This window comes from Catharus ustulatus, chromosome 29, assembly GCF_009819885.2.
Source record: "Catharus ustulatus isolate bCatUst1 chromosome 29, bCatUst1.pri.v2, whole genome shotgun sequence".
Lineage (NCBI taxonomy): Eukaryota > Metazoa > Chordata > Aves > Passeriformes > Turdidae > Catharus > Catharus ustulatus.
This window is the reverse complement of record NC_046249.1, coordinates 4393964-4412267: the sequence shown is the minus strand read 5'-3', so window position 1 is coordinate 4412267 and position 18304 is coordinate 4393964. Positions and strand designations below refer to the sequence as shown.

The window sequence follows — 18304 nt, the reverse complement described above, 5'->3', positions numbered from 1 at the left end:
AATCTGGTGACAGCTGGGTTTGTTGGGGCTGCTCTAATTATTATTATTAACTCTATTTATTGATGTATGTGGTCTTATTCAGGAGAGCTGTGCATTAAAGCTGTGGACACTTACTCACACTGGAGCCCTTTTTTTCCCTCTGAGTGCACCACATCCTCTCATCTGCCAATCACTCCTATAGACAGCGGAGCCAAAAGCTCTCTCTGATTCAGGGAGAGCTGTTTATAAAGAGAAACCCTGAGTGACAGCCCAAAAGAGGCTCTGCTGAGCAGGTCCTGGGGTGCCCTGCCCCAGGCTCTTCCCCTTCCCCAAGCTCCTGTGGCCCTTGTTCCTCCCCAGCTCTGGGTCTCCAAAGGCTACAAAGGTAAGCTGGAGACTCCTGAGCTTTCTGGCAGGGCTGTCTGGGGTAGGATGAGATAAGGAGCCAGACTGATCAAAGCTGGCTGAAGGAGGGGATTGTCCCACTCTGCTCTGCACTGGGGTGGCCTCATCTCCAGTGCTGGGGGCACTTTGGATACCACAAGATCAGAAGGACCCAGAGATGTTGGAGAGTGTCCAAAGGAGGGACACGGAGCTGGGGAAGGTCTGGGGAGCAGCTGAGGGCACTTGGCTCATTCAGCTGGAGCAGAGGAGACTGAGGGGAGTCTCCTCGGGGGCTGAGCTCTGCTCTGGGACAGGGACAGGAGCCCAGGAAGGGCTGGAGCTGTGTCAGGGCTTGGCATGGAGCTCAGGGAAAGGTTCTTCCCCCCGAGGGTGCTGGGCACTGCCCAGGCTCCCCAGGGAATGGTCCCGGCCCCAAGGCTGCCAGAGCTCCAGGAGCGTTTGGACACCGCTCTCAGGGATGCTCAGGGTGGGATTGTTGGGGGGTCTGGGCAGGGCCAGGGGCTGCTCTGATGATCCCTGAGGGTCCCTCCCAGCTCAGGATATTCTGGGATTCTACAACACTAGATAAAAATGTCATTACCTTTGCAGGAACAAAGAGATGAAGAGCCTCAGAGAAAAACACTGCTGTGCTTTCCAGGTTGCCCCCACTGTTGCTCTCACAGCCATGGGACACTCTCCTGTTCCCTAAATCTTGCAGCTCAGTGACAAGCTGAGCCTTGTGCTGGGTCTGGGTCCTGGCCCAGCCTCAGGGACTGTCACTGGGGAGCACCGAGGCTGGGAGATGGCTGAGGTTGGCTCCCTGCAACACAGCCACACCAAGGTAATGTCACTCCAGGGATCATTTTTGGGCCCCTGCGAGTAAAGGAGCAGCAGGAGCACTCTGGATTTTCTCTCTGAGGAGAAGGTGATGGGGCACTGCCTTCTCCCATGGCCGTGGCTGCCTCGTGTCTCCCTCTGCAATGGTCCCCAGGGCCACTAGATGGCAAATTTGGCTCATGAACCCCGAGCAATATTTCATCCTGGGAGAGAAGCCTTTCCACGGACTGGATTCCCAGGCCTGGTCCCTCTGTTTTCTCCATCCCCCAGCACTGGGGTCAGACACCTCCACTCCAGCCCGGCCACCCCTCAGACACCTGCACAGGGCTCAGGGAAATCACATCTCAGCCCGTGCACGGCCCTTTCTGCCCGTCCTGGTGCCCAGCTCGTCTCTTTGCCCCTTTGTCTCCCCTGCGTGCCACCACTCCCACCTCTGCCCTCATCACCCCGTCTCCCTTTCGCTGACCCTCCCTGCCGCTCTCCCCCCTCCTCACCCTTTCCCCGGCCCATCACATTCTTCCCCAGCCTATTAATAACTTCTGGGCAATTGCACCGGGTCCCCGCTGGGCCCGGCCCCGCCGCCGCCGCTGCCCCGCGCAGCCACTGAACGCGCCGGCAGCAAGTTCAAAAGTGCAGCGGGGCTTTCACAGCCCCCAGCCCCGTCAGGGGGTGGAGGAGGCCGCTTCCAAAGAAAAGGCGGCGTTGCCAGGGAGCCCCTGGCACAGGAAAAGGGGGTCACCTTCACCTCCGGCAGGAGATGGACAGGCGCCAGCAGCCCCGCGGGCTGGGGATGCTGAGGGCGGCCGGGGATGAAGGGCTGGGCCGGGGGCGAGCGGGGCTAATTGGCCACCTCCGGCCACCGAGCCCCGGTGGGATGCTCGGCCCAGTGGCCAAATCCCCCCGTGCAGTATGGAAATAAGGGAGGTGTCCCCGGCGCTGCTGCCGGGAGAACAATGTTGCTGCAGTTGAGTGACTGTAACAGGCCCCGATGACAGCCGGGGCCGCGTTAAAAATGCCTATTCAAGCAGATCAAGACATTGAGAGGCCTCGTGGGGATCTGAAACCCTCGGGGATTTCTGGATGAGGCCAGAAGCTGAATCCCCAGCCCTGGGAACCTGGGAAGGAAAAAAAAAAAGAAAAAAGAGAGAGAGAAAAGAAAAGAAACCCACAAAGCAGCTTTAAAAGGGCGGCAGCGCCCGAGGCTGGGCCTCCTGCTCCGAGCAGAGCTGCAGCCTGAGAAAGCAAAGCAGCCCCAAAACCAGGCTGGGACGGTGCTCTGGGCATCCCCAGCGCTGCACTGGGTTGTCTCAGGCTGACTTTGCCCCTCCAAAATGTCCCCGAGCTGCTGGGGATGCTCTGTCCTTCCTGCCGGGGAGCCACGGCTGCAGCCTGTGGGGCAGAGCTGACAAACACCCCTGAAAGCTGCCAGGGGATGAAGGGATGGCCAAACACCCCTGAAAGCTGTCAGGGGATGAAGGGATGGCCAAACACCCCTGAAAGCTCTCAGGGGATGAAGGGATGGCCAAACACCCCTGAAAGCTGTCAGGGGATGAAGGGATGGCCAGAACAGGAATGGGGAACTCCTCAGGGTCAGAGGCTGCAGTGACCCCTTCTTGATACCCTGGGGGCTCTGAGGGTTCCCTATGCCCTGACCCTTGGCTGTGTGGGGTGATGGGTGTGACACCAGGTGTGACACCAGGTGTGACACCGGGTGTGACACCAGCTCAGCACAGTACAAGCAGCAGGGCAGGAGGACCTGCAACCCCCTCCGTGCTCAGGGGGCCGGGCTGGGACTGGCCAGAGAGAAACCTCTCCTGAATTTTGTCACATCATTTCCCTGCTTTGGTTCTCCACATGGCTGCACAAACCACAAAAAACAGAGGCAAGAGAAGGAGTGGGAATGAGGAAGAGGATGGAGGCTGCTCCTGTCAGCTGATGCCAGATTAAAAATGTTGGGAAACAACAGCATCAGTTGAGTCTATTTGGTGCAGTTGCAAAACAAATGAAAGAAAAACGTTGATAAGGCACCAGTCCTGCAGCATCAAGGATTAACATTTACCTGTTCTGCTGCACCAGTTGCTTCCCTGTTTCAGATTCCCAGGTTTTGGCAGGCAGACTGGAAACTTTTCAAGGCAGAGTGATTTATCTGTAAAAGATATTGCACATTCACAGACCTGCATAAATAATGCAAAAGTAATTAATAATAACTCAGTCCCTGCTCTTAACAATGCCAGGAAAAGAAATTGCTTCACTGGAGTGTCACTTATGCCTTTTGGAAAAGATATTTATTTGTTAAGTGTCTTGCAGAGAAAGGACAGGGTAGTTTTGAAACAGGGAATGGAGGTCACACTGTCCTGGGATTTTAGTGCCAGCCTGGCAGTCTTCAGGATTGATTTAAAGAACCTTCTGCTGGAGTCATGTGAAAACAACATTGATTCAGCTTTGATTTTATGTTTAGTTTTAATCTCTCATGTCTGCAGTCAAAAGTTTGTAACCATGAACACAAAGGGCTGAGAAACCCAGGAAGGAAAGAGATAAGCTCCAAGAATTATTATTTTTAAAAGTCTTGTCCTTTTAACTCCCAGTGTAACTTTTGAGGTTTGACACAGGATTTCCAACTTGGGGTCTGGCAGTCCTGTCCCACCCACTTCACAACTGCTAGGAAAAATGCTCCTTTTTTTTGTTTTTTGTTTTCTCCCTCACCGTTTTCCGTACATGCTTGCTGTCCACTTTTCTTAGAAGACAGAATTAACCATAAATGCCAGGATTTCATAGATATTGATGGCTGTTCTGGACAGCTAGAAGCTGTCAGGTCCTGACTAGCTGACAGGGAATATTGTCACTATATTCCCTGTTTTTATAGGGTGTCCCTGCCTGTGTCCTGTCTGAGCTGCACCCAGCCAGGGCTGTGTTTGACCAGGGATCACAGAGATGTGGGGAAGGAGAAGTACAGCCATTACCTGGGCAAATAAACCAACTGACCAAAAAAGGAGGTTTTAATCAAAAGATCAAATAATCTCTTCAGCTGTTTCTATAAACCCCAGTGGTTTGGTTCCACTTGGGAAGGCATTCTCACCGCTGCTGGCAGAAGAAAAACAAGCAGCTCCCTTCTGTCTGGCAAGTGGTTTGAATAACTTCAACCCTCCACTAATGGCTGCTATCAAAATACCTAAAATGGAAGGATTAATTTTTCTGTGCCTTCCCATTACAGCTCAAAATGTGGTTTCAATTAGTGTTGGTCTCCACTTTTATTTTTTTGTTGTTGTTCACTTTCTGTGAACATTCAGTTGCTTCTGTCCCTGTTCATGAGCTCAGGTCTGCAGAGGTTCTTCACAGATGTTTTCAAACATAAAACTGGGCTGCACTGAAATGTCACACTTCTCTGGCACAAATATTTAACAAAAGGCAAAGATTGACCTGAAATGCTGAAATATTCAACATTAAGTTGTGCATGGGGTTATAAATTTCACAATCTGCTCTAGATGATGCATTTATTTAGATAGGCCTTCAACAAGAGACCAGCTGTCTCAGCTCCCTGAAATGTTTAAGCATATGTTTAATTTTAAGAATATGAATAATTCCATTGATATCAATGGCACTTACTTACACTTAAGAATATATTTTGCTGAGCTGGAGCAAGGAATAGTGCCATGTAATGCCAATAAAGTGCAAATTGCAACATTTCACTAAGTGCTTTCTGGGACCAATTTAAAAACTAATCAATGAAGATCTGTCATGTGAAAACACAGGAATTAATATATGTGAGATTTTGCTGTTTGCTATCCTAATATTGCCAAGTATTAACATCCACCAGAGCACTGACAAGTGAAATCAACCCCAAATCTGTGAAACAGAGCAAAAATGGAACAAGTTGCATGTGTTGCTCATCATGAATCATCCTATCAGGCTTCATGATTTACCCATGTAACATTAAATAACATTTACCATCCTTACAGGCAGACACAGATAAAGATTAAATCCAATTAAGATTTGAAATCAGATGATCTTTAAGGTCCCTTCCAAGCCAAACTCTCTTAGGGATGCACAGGGTGGGATTGGTGGGGTGTGTGTACAAGGGCAGGAGTTGGACTCATCATCCTTGTGGGTCTTTTCCAATTTGGGACATTCTGAGATTCAAATATCACAGAGCAAAGGGGTCAAAAATAACATTATTTTCCTCTTTCTGCCTCTTACCCTCCACAAAACTTTTTTACGAGCATCAAATAAAAATTCCCAGGCACAAACACTTCAGCCATTTGTATTTGCCCTCACAATTTTACTCCTCACAAGTTCAACACCCCTGACACTGTCTGTGACCTACAGAGACCTGGGCCGTGCCCCTCTCCCCCTGGGACAGTGTCACCAAATAAATAACTCTATATCCATATGCAAATGATTGCTGTTTTCAAGCTGTTCCCCAGCGACCTCACACACTGCCCAGACGGTGCAGGAATATGTTTCCCACATATGTCAGATGTTTCGTGACACATTTCACACGTATTTAAAAAAGATCTCCTGGCCTATAAAAATGCCCAGGCACCCAAAGCAAGCAGCCTGAACCTGTAATGTTTGCAGAGTGCACTTCCAAAGCTGTGTGAAATGGGTCCAAATTGATTGTATCCTTCATCCAGATCAAATATTGATGGTTTGTAACTTTATAAATGCAACGGATTCGCTCATGGGAGAGTTTTACCTGGCTTGTTTGATGGCTGAGTAACAAAGGGAAAGAATTTGTTACAGCTCTGAATCCTCCCTGTGTTGGTCAAAGCAGTGTTTGTCACATGTGTTTGTCACTTTATATTCCAGCCTGACTCCTTTGAAACTGCATTGGCTGTGCTTTTATGCAACAAAATCCAGCTCCAGGGTGTTCGAGATGTGCCACGCTGCTAAAAAATGGCTTTGCTGCAATCAGGGGCACTCCTGTCTCACAGGTAACGATGGCACTGATAAAACTGAAGTTTCAGTGGGCTGAATTTCAGCATGGCAGGGCCAGACAAATGCCCTGAGTCACACACAGCACGTTGGCATAGCCCCCAGTGCAGCGTGGGGCACTATCTGAGCTGCTATCATACCTGAGCCAGGTACAGCAGGGGGCATTTGCATACATTTGCATATGTGGCAACTCCTCCTGCCGTTGCTGTGCAGACAGGTGAAAGCTCTTTTTACACCATTCCAGAAAAACAGTTTAGTGGAATATGTCATGGGAGCAGCTGACCCAGAATCTACAAAAAAAAAAATTCCTAATAATTTCATCCAATCACAGAATCAATCACAGTGGTTCAGATCATTGAGTCCAGCCACCAACCCAGCAGCACCACCCCTTAAATCATGTCCCCAGGGGCCACACTCACAAGTTTTTGGAACACTTCCAGCAATGGTGACTCCACCACTGCCCTGGGCAGCCCCTTCCAATACTTTACAACCCTTTCTGTGAGAAAGATTTCGCAATATTCGACCTAAACCTCCCCTGGACCAACTTGAAGCTGTTTTTTGTCCTGTCTCTTGTTCCCTGGGAGCAGAGCCCAATTCCTACATGGCTGCCCCCCCCTGTCAGGGAGTTGTGGAGAACCACAAGGTGCCCCCTGAGCCTCCTTTTCTCCAGGCTGAGGCTCTGAAAAACAGCTCCAGGAGCTCTGGTTTTGTCTCACAATGTACAGAGAGCATCACACACCACCAGTCTGGGGATCCACTGCCCTTGGAAAAAGCCAGTGGCTCTCAAAACCACCAGGCTGATTTACTGGGGTTGGAAATAGCAGAAACACCAGCCCCAAGAGGAAAAGGCTTCACACAGGATGAGAAGAGCTCAGGATGCTCAGAACCAGGGCAAGCAGGAGTATGCAGCCACCTTAGACTGGACAGCCACCTTAGAGCCCTAGGAAACTCCAGACACTGGGAGGGCCCTGGGAGAGGCTCTGTCTCTGTATTTGTAGAATCACAGAATCATGGAATGGTTTGGGTTGGAAGGGACTTCAAAGCTCATCCAGTCCCACCCCTGCCGTGGGCAGGGACACTTCCACTATCTCAGGTTGCTCCAAGCCCCACCCAGGCTGGATTTGGGCACTGCCAGGGATGGGACAGCCACAGCTGCTCCAGCATTTGTGGGATAGCAATCCCTACTCATTTTTGGGCTCTTCAACCCAGAACACAGAACAGGCTCTTTGGTGCTGGTCACACTTCCCTGCAGATCTCCTTCTGTCATGTTCTATTTTTCAAGCTATTTTTTCCCCTCATCTGGTATTTTTCAGTGGCCTAAAGGTTCCCCTGCTGAGGGTGGCAGTCCCCAGTCACAAGGTTGCCTCTCTCTCAGCATGCAGATGGGCACCTTTCAGACTTTGGCAGCAGCCCTGTGCAGAGCAGACACCAATTTCAGCAGTGAATCTCCCTCCCTCCTTTTGTCCCACGATTGTGTTTGCTCCAGTGGCCACATGAGGTGCCTGGGCCCGTCTTCTCCAGCTGTCCTTGTGCCAGCAGTTTGTATTCAGGGACAAACCCAGCTGGTGAAACTCTCCCTGTGGCAGGTCTGGCCAGCTCTGGCAGCTCCAGGCTGTTAAATCACTTGGCCAAAGCTGACCTCGGTGTGCAGAGCACAAGGGGAAGGTGCCCTCACCTCAATAGCCAGCCCCCAGGATTGATGGGTGGCACTTCAGCAGCCCATTATAACGCCAAGCTCACCTTTGGTGTTAATGAGGCTCCTTCATTAAGAGGCTGGAGCAGAGGGGTCAGGGCCTGAATAGTGACAGGCTCCTTTCTCCCCCAGCAGGCTGGTGCTGCTCATTCAGAACTGGGTCACGTTGGAGGGGCAGTTCGAGGACGCTTGTGCTGCCCATGCTGCATCTGCAAGGGACGTGACGTGTTTGGGACTATTCATCTGGCTCTTTTCACCAGCACTAAATACCCAGAAAGAATAAAATAAATTCTCATTGTGTTGCCACTTACTAAGGAAATTTTCCCTCTTCCTTCTGGTTCGGAGGATTATTGTACATTTGAATCCTTCTGCATTTTTCAGTAGCTATAGCATGCTATAATTTAGATTTTCCTCGGGCACAAAAGAATTTAGTTAAGCTAAACTGTATTACAGTGTGGGTTGGGTTTTTTTACAAAGTCCTTCATTAATAAGGAACTAAAGAATTTCCAAGCTGTCTGTAATTTTTCCCAGATGCAGCTAGTAGTTGCTAGGAGTATCTTTTTGGCAATCAGAGTTTTTGGTTATTAACAATCTGGGCTTTTTCTACACTACACCAGTGTTAAATATGTTCTGTGAACACTGCAGTGTGGAGTGTGAACTACAGAAGGGGAAGGCAGACAACAGGCAAAAGAAAATCATTTTTTTAGAAGAATAAACACTGCTGGGGTTCACAGCTGATTGAAACAAGCCCAGGATTCCCTGCAGGGATCCCAGTGTTGATTAACAAACCAGGAGCCAGTGTGGCTGCAGCCCTCACTCACAGCTTCTCCCTGTCACCCTCAGGTGACCCTGTGACACAGACCAGAGCAGCACCCAGGTCCCCTCAGAGAAACCAAATCCTCCTCCAGCTCCATGTTCAGCACATTGTCAGAGGCTGCACACAAGGATGTGATGCTGTGGTTGGCAAAGCCTTGGTCCACACCAGGAGAAAGATCTCTGCCCCTTCTTACCTGAATATCACCAGTTATGGATTTCAGCTGCAGATTAGTTCATCTTGGGAACACCACAGAGCACTTGGCTCATGGGATGTGCTTTGCAGAAGTGAGTGAAGACCACTGGAATCGTTTTCCATCTGTAAGAGAAGGCAGTGAAGTCACTGACACCCAGAACTCGAGGATCTTTCCACTCAAGCATGTTGCATACGGGCACAAATTGGAAGAGTGAATTTTCTCACAGAAACCCTGCTCAAATGCAAGGTTTTGTCTTAATCTTTAAATCCTTTAGAGCTATTACAAGATGATAGTTTTTCTGCACTGCCTGATTCTTTCCGTGCTGGAATCAGCCTTGCTTGTTCCCTGGCTGGTGTCCAAGCCACTCAGAGCCCAGACTGACCACAGAAGTCATGGTCTTCAGTGCAAGAGTGGAAGCAGGGAAGGCTGCAACTAAATTAGTAATGAGAAAATAATAATGAATGATGAAAAACAGTGAAACAAATTTGTTTCTCCAGAGACAGGAAGGGCAAGCCACAAGCCCAGACATACAAAACCATGAAAGGGACTTGCAGTCACGATACAGCTGATGTACAGCCCACCTGGCAGTGAGGGATGCTAAACCCACAGGAAAGAACTTTTGCTGGGAAATGAGCAATTCAGGCATCTTGGGCTGCATGAGGAAGGTCTGGAGGGGCTGCTGGGGAGGGCAGGGGGCTGTGGGTGTTTGGGGAGGTCAGTGCTGTGTTCCTGCAGAGAAAGGCAGGTAAGAGGTGCCCCAAGGGGCAGTTTTGTCTGTTGTCTGCTCCTCAGATCATCCCAAGAGCTGGGATGGGCTCTGCCATGGCTCTGCCAGTCTGATGGCTGGGGGACACCTGGGCATGGGCTGTTCTGTCACTGGAGCACCAGGACTCATCTGATCTCAATGCCCTGGCTGTTCTTCCTCTGCTCACACTCCCCAGGAACAGCCACGTTCAGCCTCTCAAGCATCCGTGGTGTGCACAGGCAGGAGAGAGAAAGAACGTGTTGTCCTTTCCCAGGCTGGAACCTGGGAAAACACCCCCGAAATCTTTCCCATCCCTGGCCAAGGCAGGGATAAGCGCAGTGCAAAGTCTTTTTTCCACTTTATTTTCCATCATCTCCAACTCTCACGGGACAGAACCAGCCCTTGGCATGGTCCCCTACCATGGGCCAAGCCAGATTAAACACACACCTTTCAGTCCTAGACAAGGATCTTTGAAGCAAAACTCTGGAAAGAAAAATAAAAAAAAAACCCAAACAAAAATGAAGGAGAGCTGTCGTGTCTCATTTGCATATTTGAATATGCAAATAGGGGCTGTTTCTTATCCATTGGCACTGGCCCTACTGTAGATGGCAGCAGCACAGCGGATCTCTGCCAGCATCCAGTGCCACAAAGAAAGACGCTAATTGGATTTGCAGACGCTTATTGCAAAGCCCAGAAGTTGCTGGAATAGGTATAAAGAACCAGGAGCTCAGCCCACGGCTGCCTCGGGTGCGAAGGCACTCGGCTGACAGCTCGTTAGCTTGAGATCTCCCTGCAAAATGAGGAGTTTGGAGAAGCCTGGATGGCTGCTGGCTCCGGCAGCCCCAGCACCCGAAACTCCCAACACGCTCCTAAAGAGCCTGGCAAATTTTCTACCCTTGGCTGTAATTTTTTTTTTCTTTTTTTTTTTTTTTCTTTTTTTTCTTTTTGAGGGGAGCTTGAAAAGAAAATCGGGGTAGGTTTGATCAGTGGTTGTGCTGGAAATGGTTCAGGCTGGGAACTGCTAGCAGAGCAAAGGCTGCTTCTAGGAATTTCTCTCCTTGAGTGTTTTCACAGTTGAATGTAAAGAAACCCCAGCACATTTTAAATTAATCCGTTCACGCCACTTCATCGAATATCCTGAGTTGGAAGGGATCCACAGGATCAGCAAAGTCCAGCTCCAAACTGCTGGTTCCAGCAGAGAGTGCTTGGAGCACCAGGTGGTGCTCACCCCAAACGGGACACCCCAAATTGTTCAGTAAAAATGTGGTTTAATGCTCAATTATTGGGCTGCCAGAGTGCATGTGGAAGCTGAGGCACTCGGTTCTGTGCTTCCTATCCAAGTTCTTGCTCAGATCTCCCCTCAAAAGCTGTGTCCAAACAGAAGTGGGATGGCAGCTGTGTCCTGCACTTGGAGAGCACAAAAACAACCATTAACACCAAGCTGGGCAAAAATAAAGGCATGGGAAAATTGCCATTGAGGAAAATGAAAACAAAAAAGCAAATTTTGACAATGTTTCAGAGGAAATAACGGGCAAATTTTCCAAGAAAAAGCTCAGAGTCTGGTGTGTCTGAACAACATCTCTTGCACAAGGTGGAAATTCAGCAGAGCAAGAGCAAACTTGGGAAAGATGAAGACATTCCCAGCACGTTACCTCCAAGGACTGTGATGAGGCTGGGAGTGAATAGCCAAGATGGGGAGGTAAAAAATAAAAAGATTTAGAGCCGAGAGTCACGTGCATGGGAATAATGTTCACAATTAAAGATATCAATGAGAACTCCCAGAGAAAGAGGCCCTTTCTCAATGGAGAAGAAAAGGGACTGTCCAAGGAGATGTCTCTTGGGACTGCATCAGACAGAAACATGGAAAATGAAAACCGGAGCACTTAAAGGAACCCAAATCAGGCTCTTTTTTGTTGTTGTTGTTGTTGTTAACTGAAGCGATTAAGCATTTTGCTTGGCTAATATCCTCTATCAGGTTGATGAGGTAAAGTGGCTCTTTAGAACGATTTGGGAACCGATTAATCCTCGCCTGTGGCGATCAGTCAGCGACACACAGAGTTATTGGCTAACACGGGGTTTTTCTGCTGCCTCGCAGAGATCAACAAATTATTTCAAACAAGAAAGTTGCAGGGAGAAAAATTCTGAGCGAGTTTGCTCAGAAACAGTCACCAATTGCGCTTGTAAAGATCAGTCCCACGTTGCTTTAGGGCTGGCAAAATTGAGAGCTATAACTTGTCATTTAAAACTCGGGAAAAAAAGGGTAAAACTCTGCCTGGGAGGGAGAAAGAGGGGGGAGAGGGGGAAGGAAGGCGGGAAGGGGAAGGGAACTGCGGAGGAATGAGGGACAAAGGGGAGAAATGAGGGAAGTGATGGGGAAATGGGAACCGAGAGGAAATGTGGGAGACTGAGGGGAAGAATGAGGGGAAAAAGGAGAGAAACTGAGGGGGAAATGAGGGAGTGAGGGGAAAAGAGGAAACTGAGGGGCAAAATGAAGGGGACTGAGGGGAATGAATGAGGGGAATGAGGGTGACCGGGAGGAAAATGAAAACTGAGAGGAAATGTGTGAGATTGAGGGGAGAAATGAGGATGACTGAGGGAAAATCTGGGAGACTGAGGGGAAAAGGAGAAAAACTTAAAATGAGGGAGACTGAGGCAAAAAACCAAGGAAGACCAAAGGGAAAAGGAGATAAACAGAGGGAAATGAGGGAGACTTTGGGGATACTGCAGGGAAAATAGAAACTGAAGGGGAAATGAGAGAAACTGAAAGAAAATGAGGGAGACGGGAAAGAAACGAGACACCAAGGGAAAAAGAGTGAAAGAGAAAAACAGAAAGAAAAAGGAGGGACACCAAGGGGAAAATGGAAACTGAGAGAAAATGTGGGAGATCAATGGGAGAAATGAGGGAGACTGCGAGGATAAGGAAAGAAAATGAGAGAGTAGGCAATTGAAACAAGAGACAGAAAAAGGAAAAATGAGGGAGAACAAGGGAGAATATAGGAGTAAGGGAAAACGGGGCAGTAACAAATGAGAGAAACTGAGGGGAACTAAGAGATAGACAGGAGGAAAAGGGGAGCACTGAGGGAAAATGAAAGACAACGAGAGGAAAAATGAGACGGGGGAACGTGAGGGAGAGACGGAGGAAAAAAAGGCGCAGGATGGATCGAGGCCGAGAACAAGGCGAGCCCTGCCCGGCCATCCCGCCACATCGGGACCTGTGGCTTCCCTCGTTCCCACCTCATTTGTGTCGGGAATTAACACACCGCCGGGGAAACGTGCATCGAGGGCGGCATGGGAGGAGTAGGGTCGGGATGGCGCGGCCGGGAGCGAACGGCGAGGCCCACACGCCTGGTCCCGGTGTTGGTTGTGCACTAAGAGGAACATAGCGGGGGACAGAACCGGGGACAGCAGCGGGAGCGAAGCGGAGCGGCCGCCGCATCGCCCCACACGGGGCTGGGGGGCGGCCGGGCCCCGCTCCCGCCCCCCGCCTGACCCACAGCGCTGGCCCCGCCCATCACCCCGCCCACTCGGAGCTCGCCCGCCGCTCATTGGTGAATACGCCTGTTCATCACGGGGAGGGGGCGGGGCCTCGCCCCGCGGCGTGCGGCGCGCGGGCATTGGCGGCGCGCGGGGGCCGCTGTGGCGCTGAGGCGGTTTCCGGTTCCGCGGGGCGGGCGCGGGGCTGGCGCTGCCTGTGAGTGACACACAATGAGGCGGGCGGCGGGGCCGTGAGGGGCCGCGACCGAGCAGGCGGCGGCCGAGGCGCTGGGGAGGGGGGTGGGGGGGACGGACAGAGCAGCTTCGCTCGTGGACAGAGCGGGGGAAGAGATTCTCTCCCCCCCGCCCCGCCGACCGGGCAGCGAAACCGCCGCGGCGGCGGGAGCGAGCGAGCGGGGCCCGCGGCGCTGCTGTGCCCAGCCATGGACAATCAGGTGAGGGGAGCGGCCGCGCCGCGCTGCCGGAGGGGTGGGGCGGTGCCGCCCCCCTCTCAGAGAGGGGGGCACGTGAGGAGGGACCCCCGGGGAAGGGGCCCTGAATTGGGGGGGGCGCCTCTGTCCTCGGGAAGGGGGGGCTGGGGAGCATCGCCCCCCTTTGGGGGAGCAGATCTCCTCCTCACACCTTCTTTGGGGGGGCACACCTCCTCCCAACCCCTCATTTGGGGGGGGGATACATGTCCTCCCCACACCTTTTAAGGGGGACACCTTCTCCCCATTCCCTTTTGCGGGGGGGGGCACACCTTCTCCCCAGCTGTTTTTGGGGGCACATCTCCTCGTCAGTCCTATTTGGGGGGCACACCTCCTCCTTCCCACACCCCGTTGCGGGGGCACATCTCTCCAATCCCGTTTGGGCGGCACACGGCCTCTTCACACCCCTTTGTGGGGGCACACTCCACCCTGCACCCCCCATTTAGGGGACACGTTCCCTTCTCACAGCGTTTTGGCAAATCCTCTCAATCCAATTTGGGGGGGTCACACCTCCTTCCCACCCCCCATTTGGGGAGGGTGCACGCCTTGTCCTCACTCCCCTTTTGGCGGACACGTCTCCTTAATCCCATTCGGGGGGCACACCTCCTCCTTCCCGCATCTTTCTCGTGGGCATATTTCTTCCCCAATACCATTTGGGGGGACACACCTCCTCCACACCCCTATTTGGGGGGTACATCATCTCCCCAGTCCCATTTGCGGGGGACACATCACACCCCTCATTTGATGGGGACTCCTCCTTCCTACCCCGCTCCCTGATCCCTCTGAGGGGGGGACACATCCCCACACCCTTCTGGGGGGGTTCAGCCCTCTCCCCTCCGTGGGCGGCCGCTGCAGCCTCACCCGCGGCGGGGGTTGCGAGCAGCATTTCCCGCAAATTCCTGCCTGGGATTATTGCCGGGGAAAGGGAGGTGCCGGCGGGGTGACCCCCCCCGAGCCGTGCCACCAAGGGTTAATGCCACCGGGAGAGTCCCGGGGCGTTCCGGGATGCATGCGGGAAGTTTACCTGAGGTGATGGGCATGGGGAGCCTTTTGTGTGCGGGGAGCGGGTAACAGGTACCTCCTGTTCCTGAGGTTCGGCCAGCAGCCCCGCTATCCCGGATAATCACCCGGAGGAGCGGGAATGGGAGCTGCTGATGGCTTTCAGGCAATTAGCACATCAAACAAAAACCAGAGCAGCCTTCAGAATGTTTATTGAGAAGTTGAAAGCAGGCTCCTTTGTATTATTACAAATTGTTTGAATAGGATCCTGATTTCCCTTTGTTGAGAGACACGCTTGGAAAAAAAGGAAAAAAAAACCCTCCATTTTCAGCGGAGCAACTTTGGATGCTGGTTATGTTGGGAGATCTTATTTTCAAATGTGTTTCAACTTCTGGCTTAATTCACAGCGATTGTTAATTGGAGCAGGGTGTGAGGAGTGCAGCAAGTACAACTTTCACTCTCAGTTAAACAGTTCTCTTTTATGTTTAATTTCGGTCTCTTCCACACAGCCCCATCTGGTTCTCGGCTCCAATTTCTCAGCCGTTTCAACTCGGAAAGGCAGATTTTGTAGCCTGACAGTCATTTGCACTTCTCAGGAGAGGGGTAGTAACTGGCAACAGTAGCAGGATTTAAAGGGTAATTATGGAATCGATAACGTGAGGCTGCGGCACAGGCTGGCTCAGGGGATGTGAGCACTGTGGGAAGCATCCCAGATAAAGCAGGCCTGCAGGCACACTCCGCTGCGAGCTCGGCGTTTCGGCAGCCTGGCTCCACATAATGCTCCTGCAGCGTTGGAGGGATTGCTGTGCTCGGAGAGAAGCACACCTTGCCTTTCTTCTCAGCCCTTAATGCGACATGAAAGAACAGCCGGCCCTGGGCCTTGGTTCTTAGCGCAGGAGCGAGGTGGGGCTGCTGGAGATAAGCCTTAAGAACAGGAAAAAATGGCCTGCCAAGAGAACTTGCAGAGGAAGGTATCCCAAAGAAATGCTGTAGCAATAATGGTGAAGGAATTAATGAGATGAGTTAGTCCCCGAGCCTTAGGATTGATGTGTTGGGTGGCTGAAGGTATTTTGCTGTAAAGATTTAAGCTGCCTGAAAGAGTGTGTTAAGGCTTATGGTTGAAATTGGAACTGGACTGCAATTTGGGAGGTCAGGCTTTGATGCCTGGTGCTCTGCAGACCTCCTGTGAGAGCTTTTTACAAAGACAAGAAGGCTGAGATGGAGTCACTTGTGCTTTTTCAGCAAGTATTCACCATGCTCTGGAAAAAAAAAGAAAAACCTCGGGTTGGAGATGCAAAATATTTTTTGAGCATTAATTGTGATCACACTCCTTTCTGCAGTTTGTCAGGGGGAAAATAAGGATGATACTTTCCCTAAACATTTCTCTGGAGCTCAGGAAGCTTTCTCTTTCCCTGCTCATTGTCTAACATGCCCTTGGTTTGGCTCCAGGTCAACATGTAATATAGGTAATGACAAATAATGCTGCCTCTCCCAGTGGTAATTGGGGCTTGTAGGAAGAGCAGGACACTTCTTTTCAAGCCTGAAGTGAAGAATGGGGTAGGGACTGAGACCTGCCCTTTTTTCTTTGAGCCTCCTGGTGCTGAAGCTGGATTTTGGTAGGTTTAGTTTGGAATCATTGCTGCTGCTCTGGTTTGTGTAACAAATCTGTACAAAAGTTGGGTACCTTGAGTGTTGTACTCTGTCTAGAAATGTGGCTCTAAGATTTCCTTGATTTATCTTGTGTCTGAATCCTATTTGCCTTTTCTCTGTTACATCTGTTTAATTCATTTCCTTTGTCCTGGCTGTGAAGTCTGCAATACTATGTGGATTTTCACATTAATTTCATTTGGTTTTTAAGGCACTTAATGGGATTTTTGTGCTTTGAGCCAGACATGGACTACACCTCTGTTACTCAGTGATCAGAGTAGGATTCAGGAATGCAAATCAGAATTAGGTCAGTTTAGTGTTGGACATTGTATAGGCAGATATGCTAACTTGGTCTTTGAAAGTGAGATAATAAAATATATTTAGAACCATACAGGAAACATAATTTTCTTCTGGTGAGTGATATATTCTAGAGAACATCATAAACCACCAATTCATGGTTTGATTTTTCCTGTTTCAAGATGAGTTTTCTGTCAGTGCTGTGAATTCTGTAAGCTGTGAACATCAAGTTCTGTCTCTGACGCTTTCTAGAAATAAAGATTCCTCAATTAGGACTTTGCTGACAATTTAACTGATAAGTGAGGCAGAGAAACCGATCCCTCTTGCAGAGCTGCTTTCTCTGCAGTGTTAATATTAGGAAGAAAATAGGTATGAAATGGTGCTGGAGCTATTTTTGTGCCAGCTTTGCCGTCGAGAGCAGCGGTTTGCAGCCCGAGGCTGATCCCCGCATGGGCTCTGCTGCGTTCCCAGTGCCCCCCAGCACGGTTTTGTGTTGTCTGTGCTCACCCTCCTCCCTCTGTCCCCATGCAGTGCACGGTGCAGGTGAAGCTGGAGCTGGGGCACCGGGCCCAGCTGCGCAAGAAGCCGACCACGGAGGGCTTCACCCATGACTGGATGGTGTTCGTGCGCGGCCCGGAGCAGTGCGACATCCAGCACTTCGTGGAGCGCGTCGTCTTCCGGCTGCACGAGAGCTTCCCAAAACCCAAGCGAGGTCAGAGGGGGTTGGACGTGGTTTGTGTCTATGAAAGAGCATTTTGCAAGTTGAGGTTGTGTTGAACTGTCACTTCTCTGTGAAATATCTCCCTAAAGAGGAGCGAAATGTCCATTGCGTGCGCTCCGGCTTTAACCTTTCCCCACTGTGCTGGAGGAAGGTCAGGGAGAATGGGACCTTTCTTCTGCTCAGAGGGCAGGAGGTGAGCTGCTTTCTCCTCTTATTTAAGCATTAGTATGTGCAGGTTCTCAAGACACAAGTGACAGCAGAAGATAATTCATGTTACACAATGGGAAAGATGGGTTTGATTTGTTAGAATTCGGCAGCAAAAGCTGGAAGCACATGAGAGATGCTTTAATACTGGGCTCAGATGTGTACTGGGTATGGAGAGTTTTGCAGATTCTTGCAATTTCTAGTCTCAGGTGCCAGTTCAGGTAGCTTTAACTCAGCAGAAATCAATGCTGCTATGGGGTGAGGTTGTCTTTGCTGTACATTCCCCCTGCAAGCCCAGTGCAGGCACTGTGGTTGGGTTGGAGTGTTATTTTCTGACTTTGTTTTGTGACAAAATGAACTTCATTCTTGGCATGGGGCAGCAGGAGCTCATGACTGGAGGTGGAGGAGCAGGAATTGCCCTTCTCAGGGGCAGTGCAGTCACATCTGTGCAGCATTGTGTAACTGAAGCTGCAGTGCTTAAAGAAATACAAGCTGCCCCTGAGAATTGTTGTAATGTGCATTCTTGGAAATACTGCTGTGGGAGCAGGACACTCAGGATGCCTTAGGACAACCTGTGACATTGGGAATTTGTGGGAGTCTGGGGTGGAAGGAACTGAGAGGTGCTCAGCATTCACAAGGGTATGACTCTGCTCTGTGTGTTCATATCCCCTTCAAACCCATCTGTTAAAAGTGCTGTATGAGAAGCAGGTGCAGAACTGAGCTGAAAGCTGATTTATAGAATAAAAATGCAATTTGTGGGTTACAGTTCTTGTCTTCTGGTGTAATTAATTTATTACAAATAACTGTGTTGGGATAGTACATAGAATCCTGGAATGGTTTGGGTTGGAAAGCCCATCCCATTCCATCCCCTGCCATGGGCAGAGATGCCTCCCA

At 50.5% G+C, this 18304-nt stretch overlaps 1 protein-coding gene across 2 annotated transcripts in view; it reads left to right on the top strand.

The window, feature by feature from the left end:
• The first annotated feature begins 13356 nt into the window (after positions 1-13356).
• The window catches only part of MLLT1 (MLLT1 super elongation complex subunit), a 32455-nt gene continuing 27507 nt past the window's right edge, over positions 13357-18304 (top strand). The window contains exons 1-2 of one of the 2 annotated variants that reach the window (XM_033082188.2): positions 13357-13509; positions 17017-17197. In XM_033082188.2, the coding sequence (XP_032938079.1) occupies positions 13498-13509; positions 17017-17197 (193 nt within the window). In that variant the 5' untranslated portion in view covers positions 13357-13497. The remainder of the gene's footprint in view (positions 13510-17016; positions 17198-18304) is intronic. The other variant, XM_033082189.2, reaches the window with a different exon arrangement.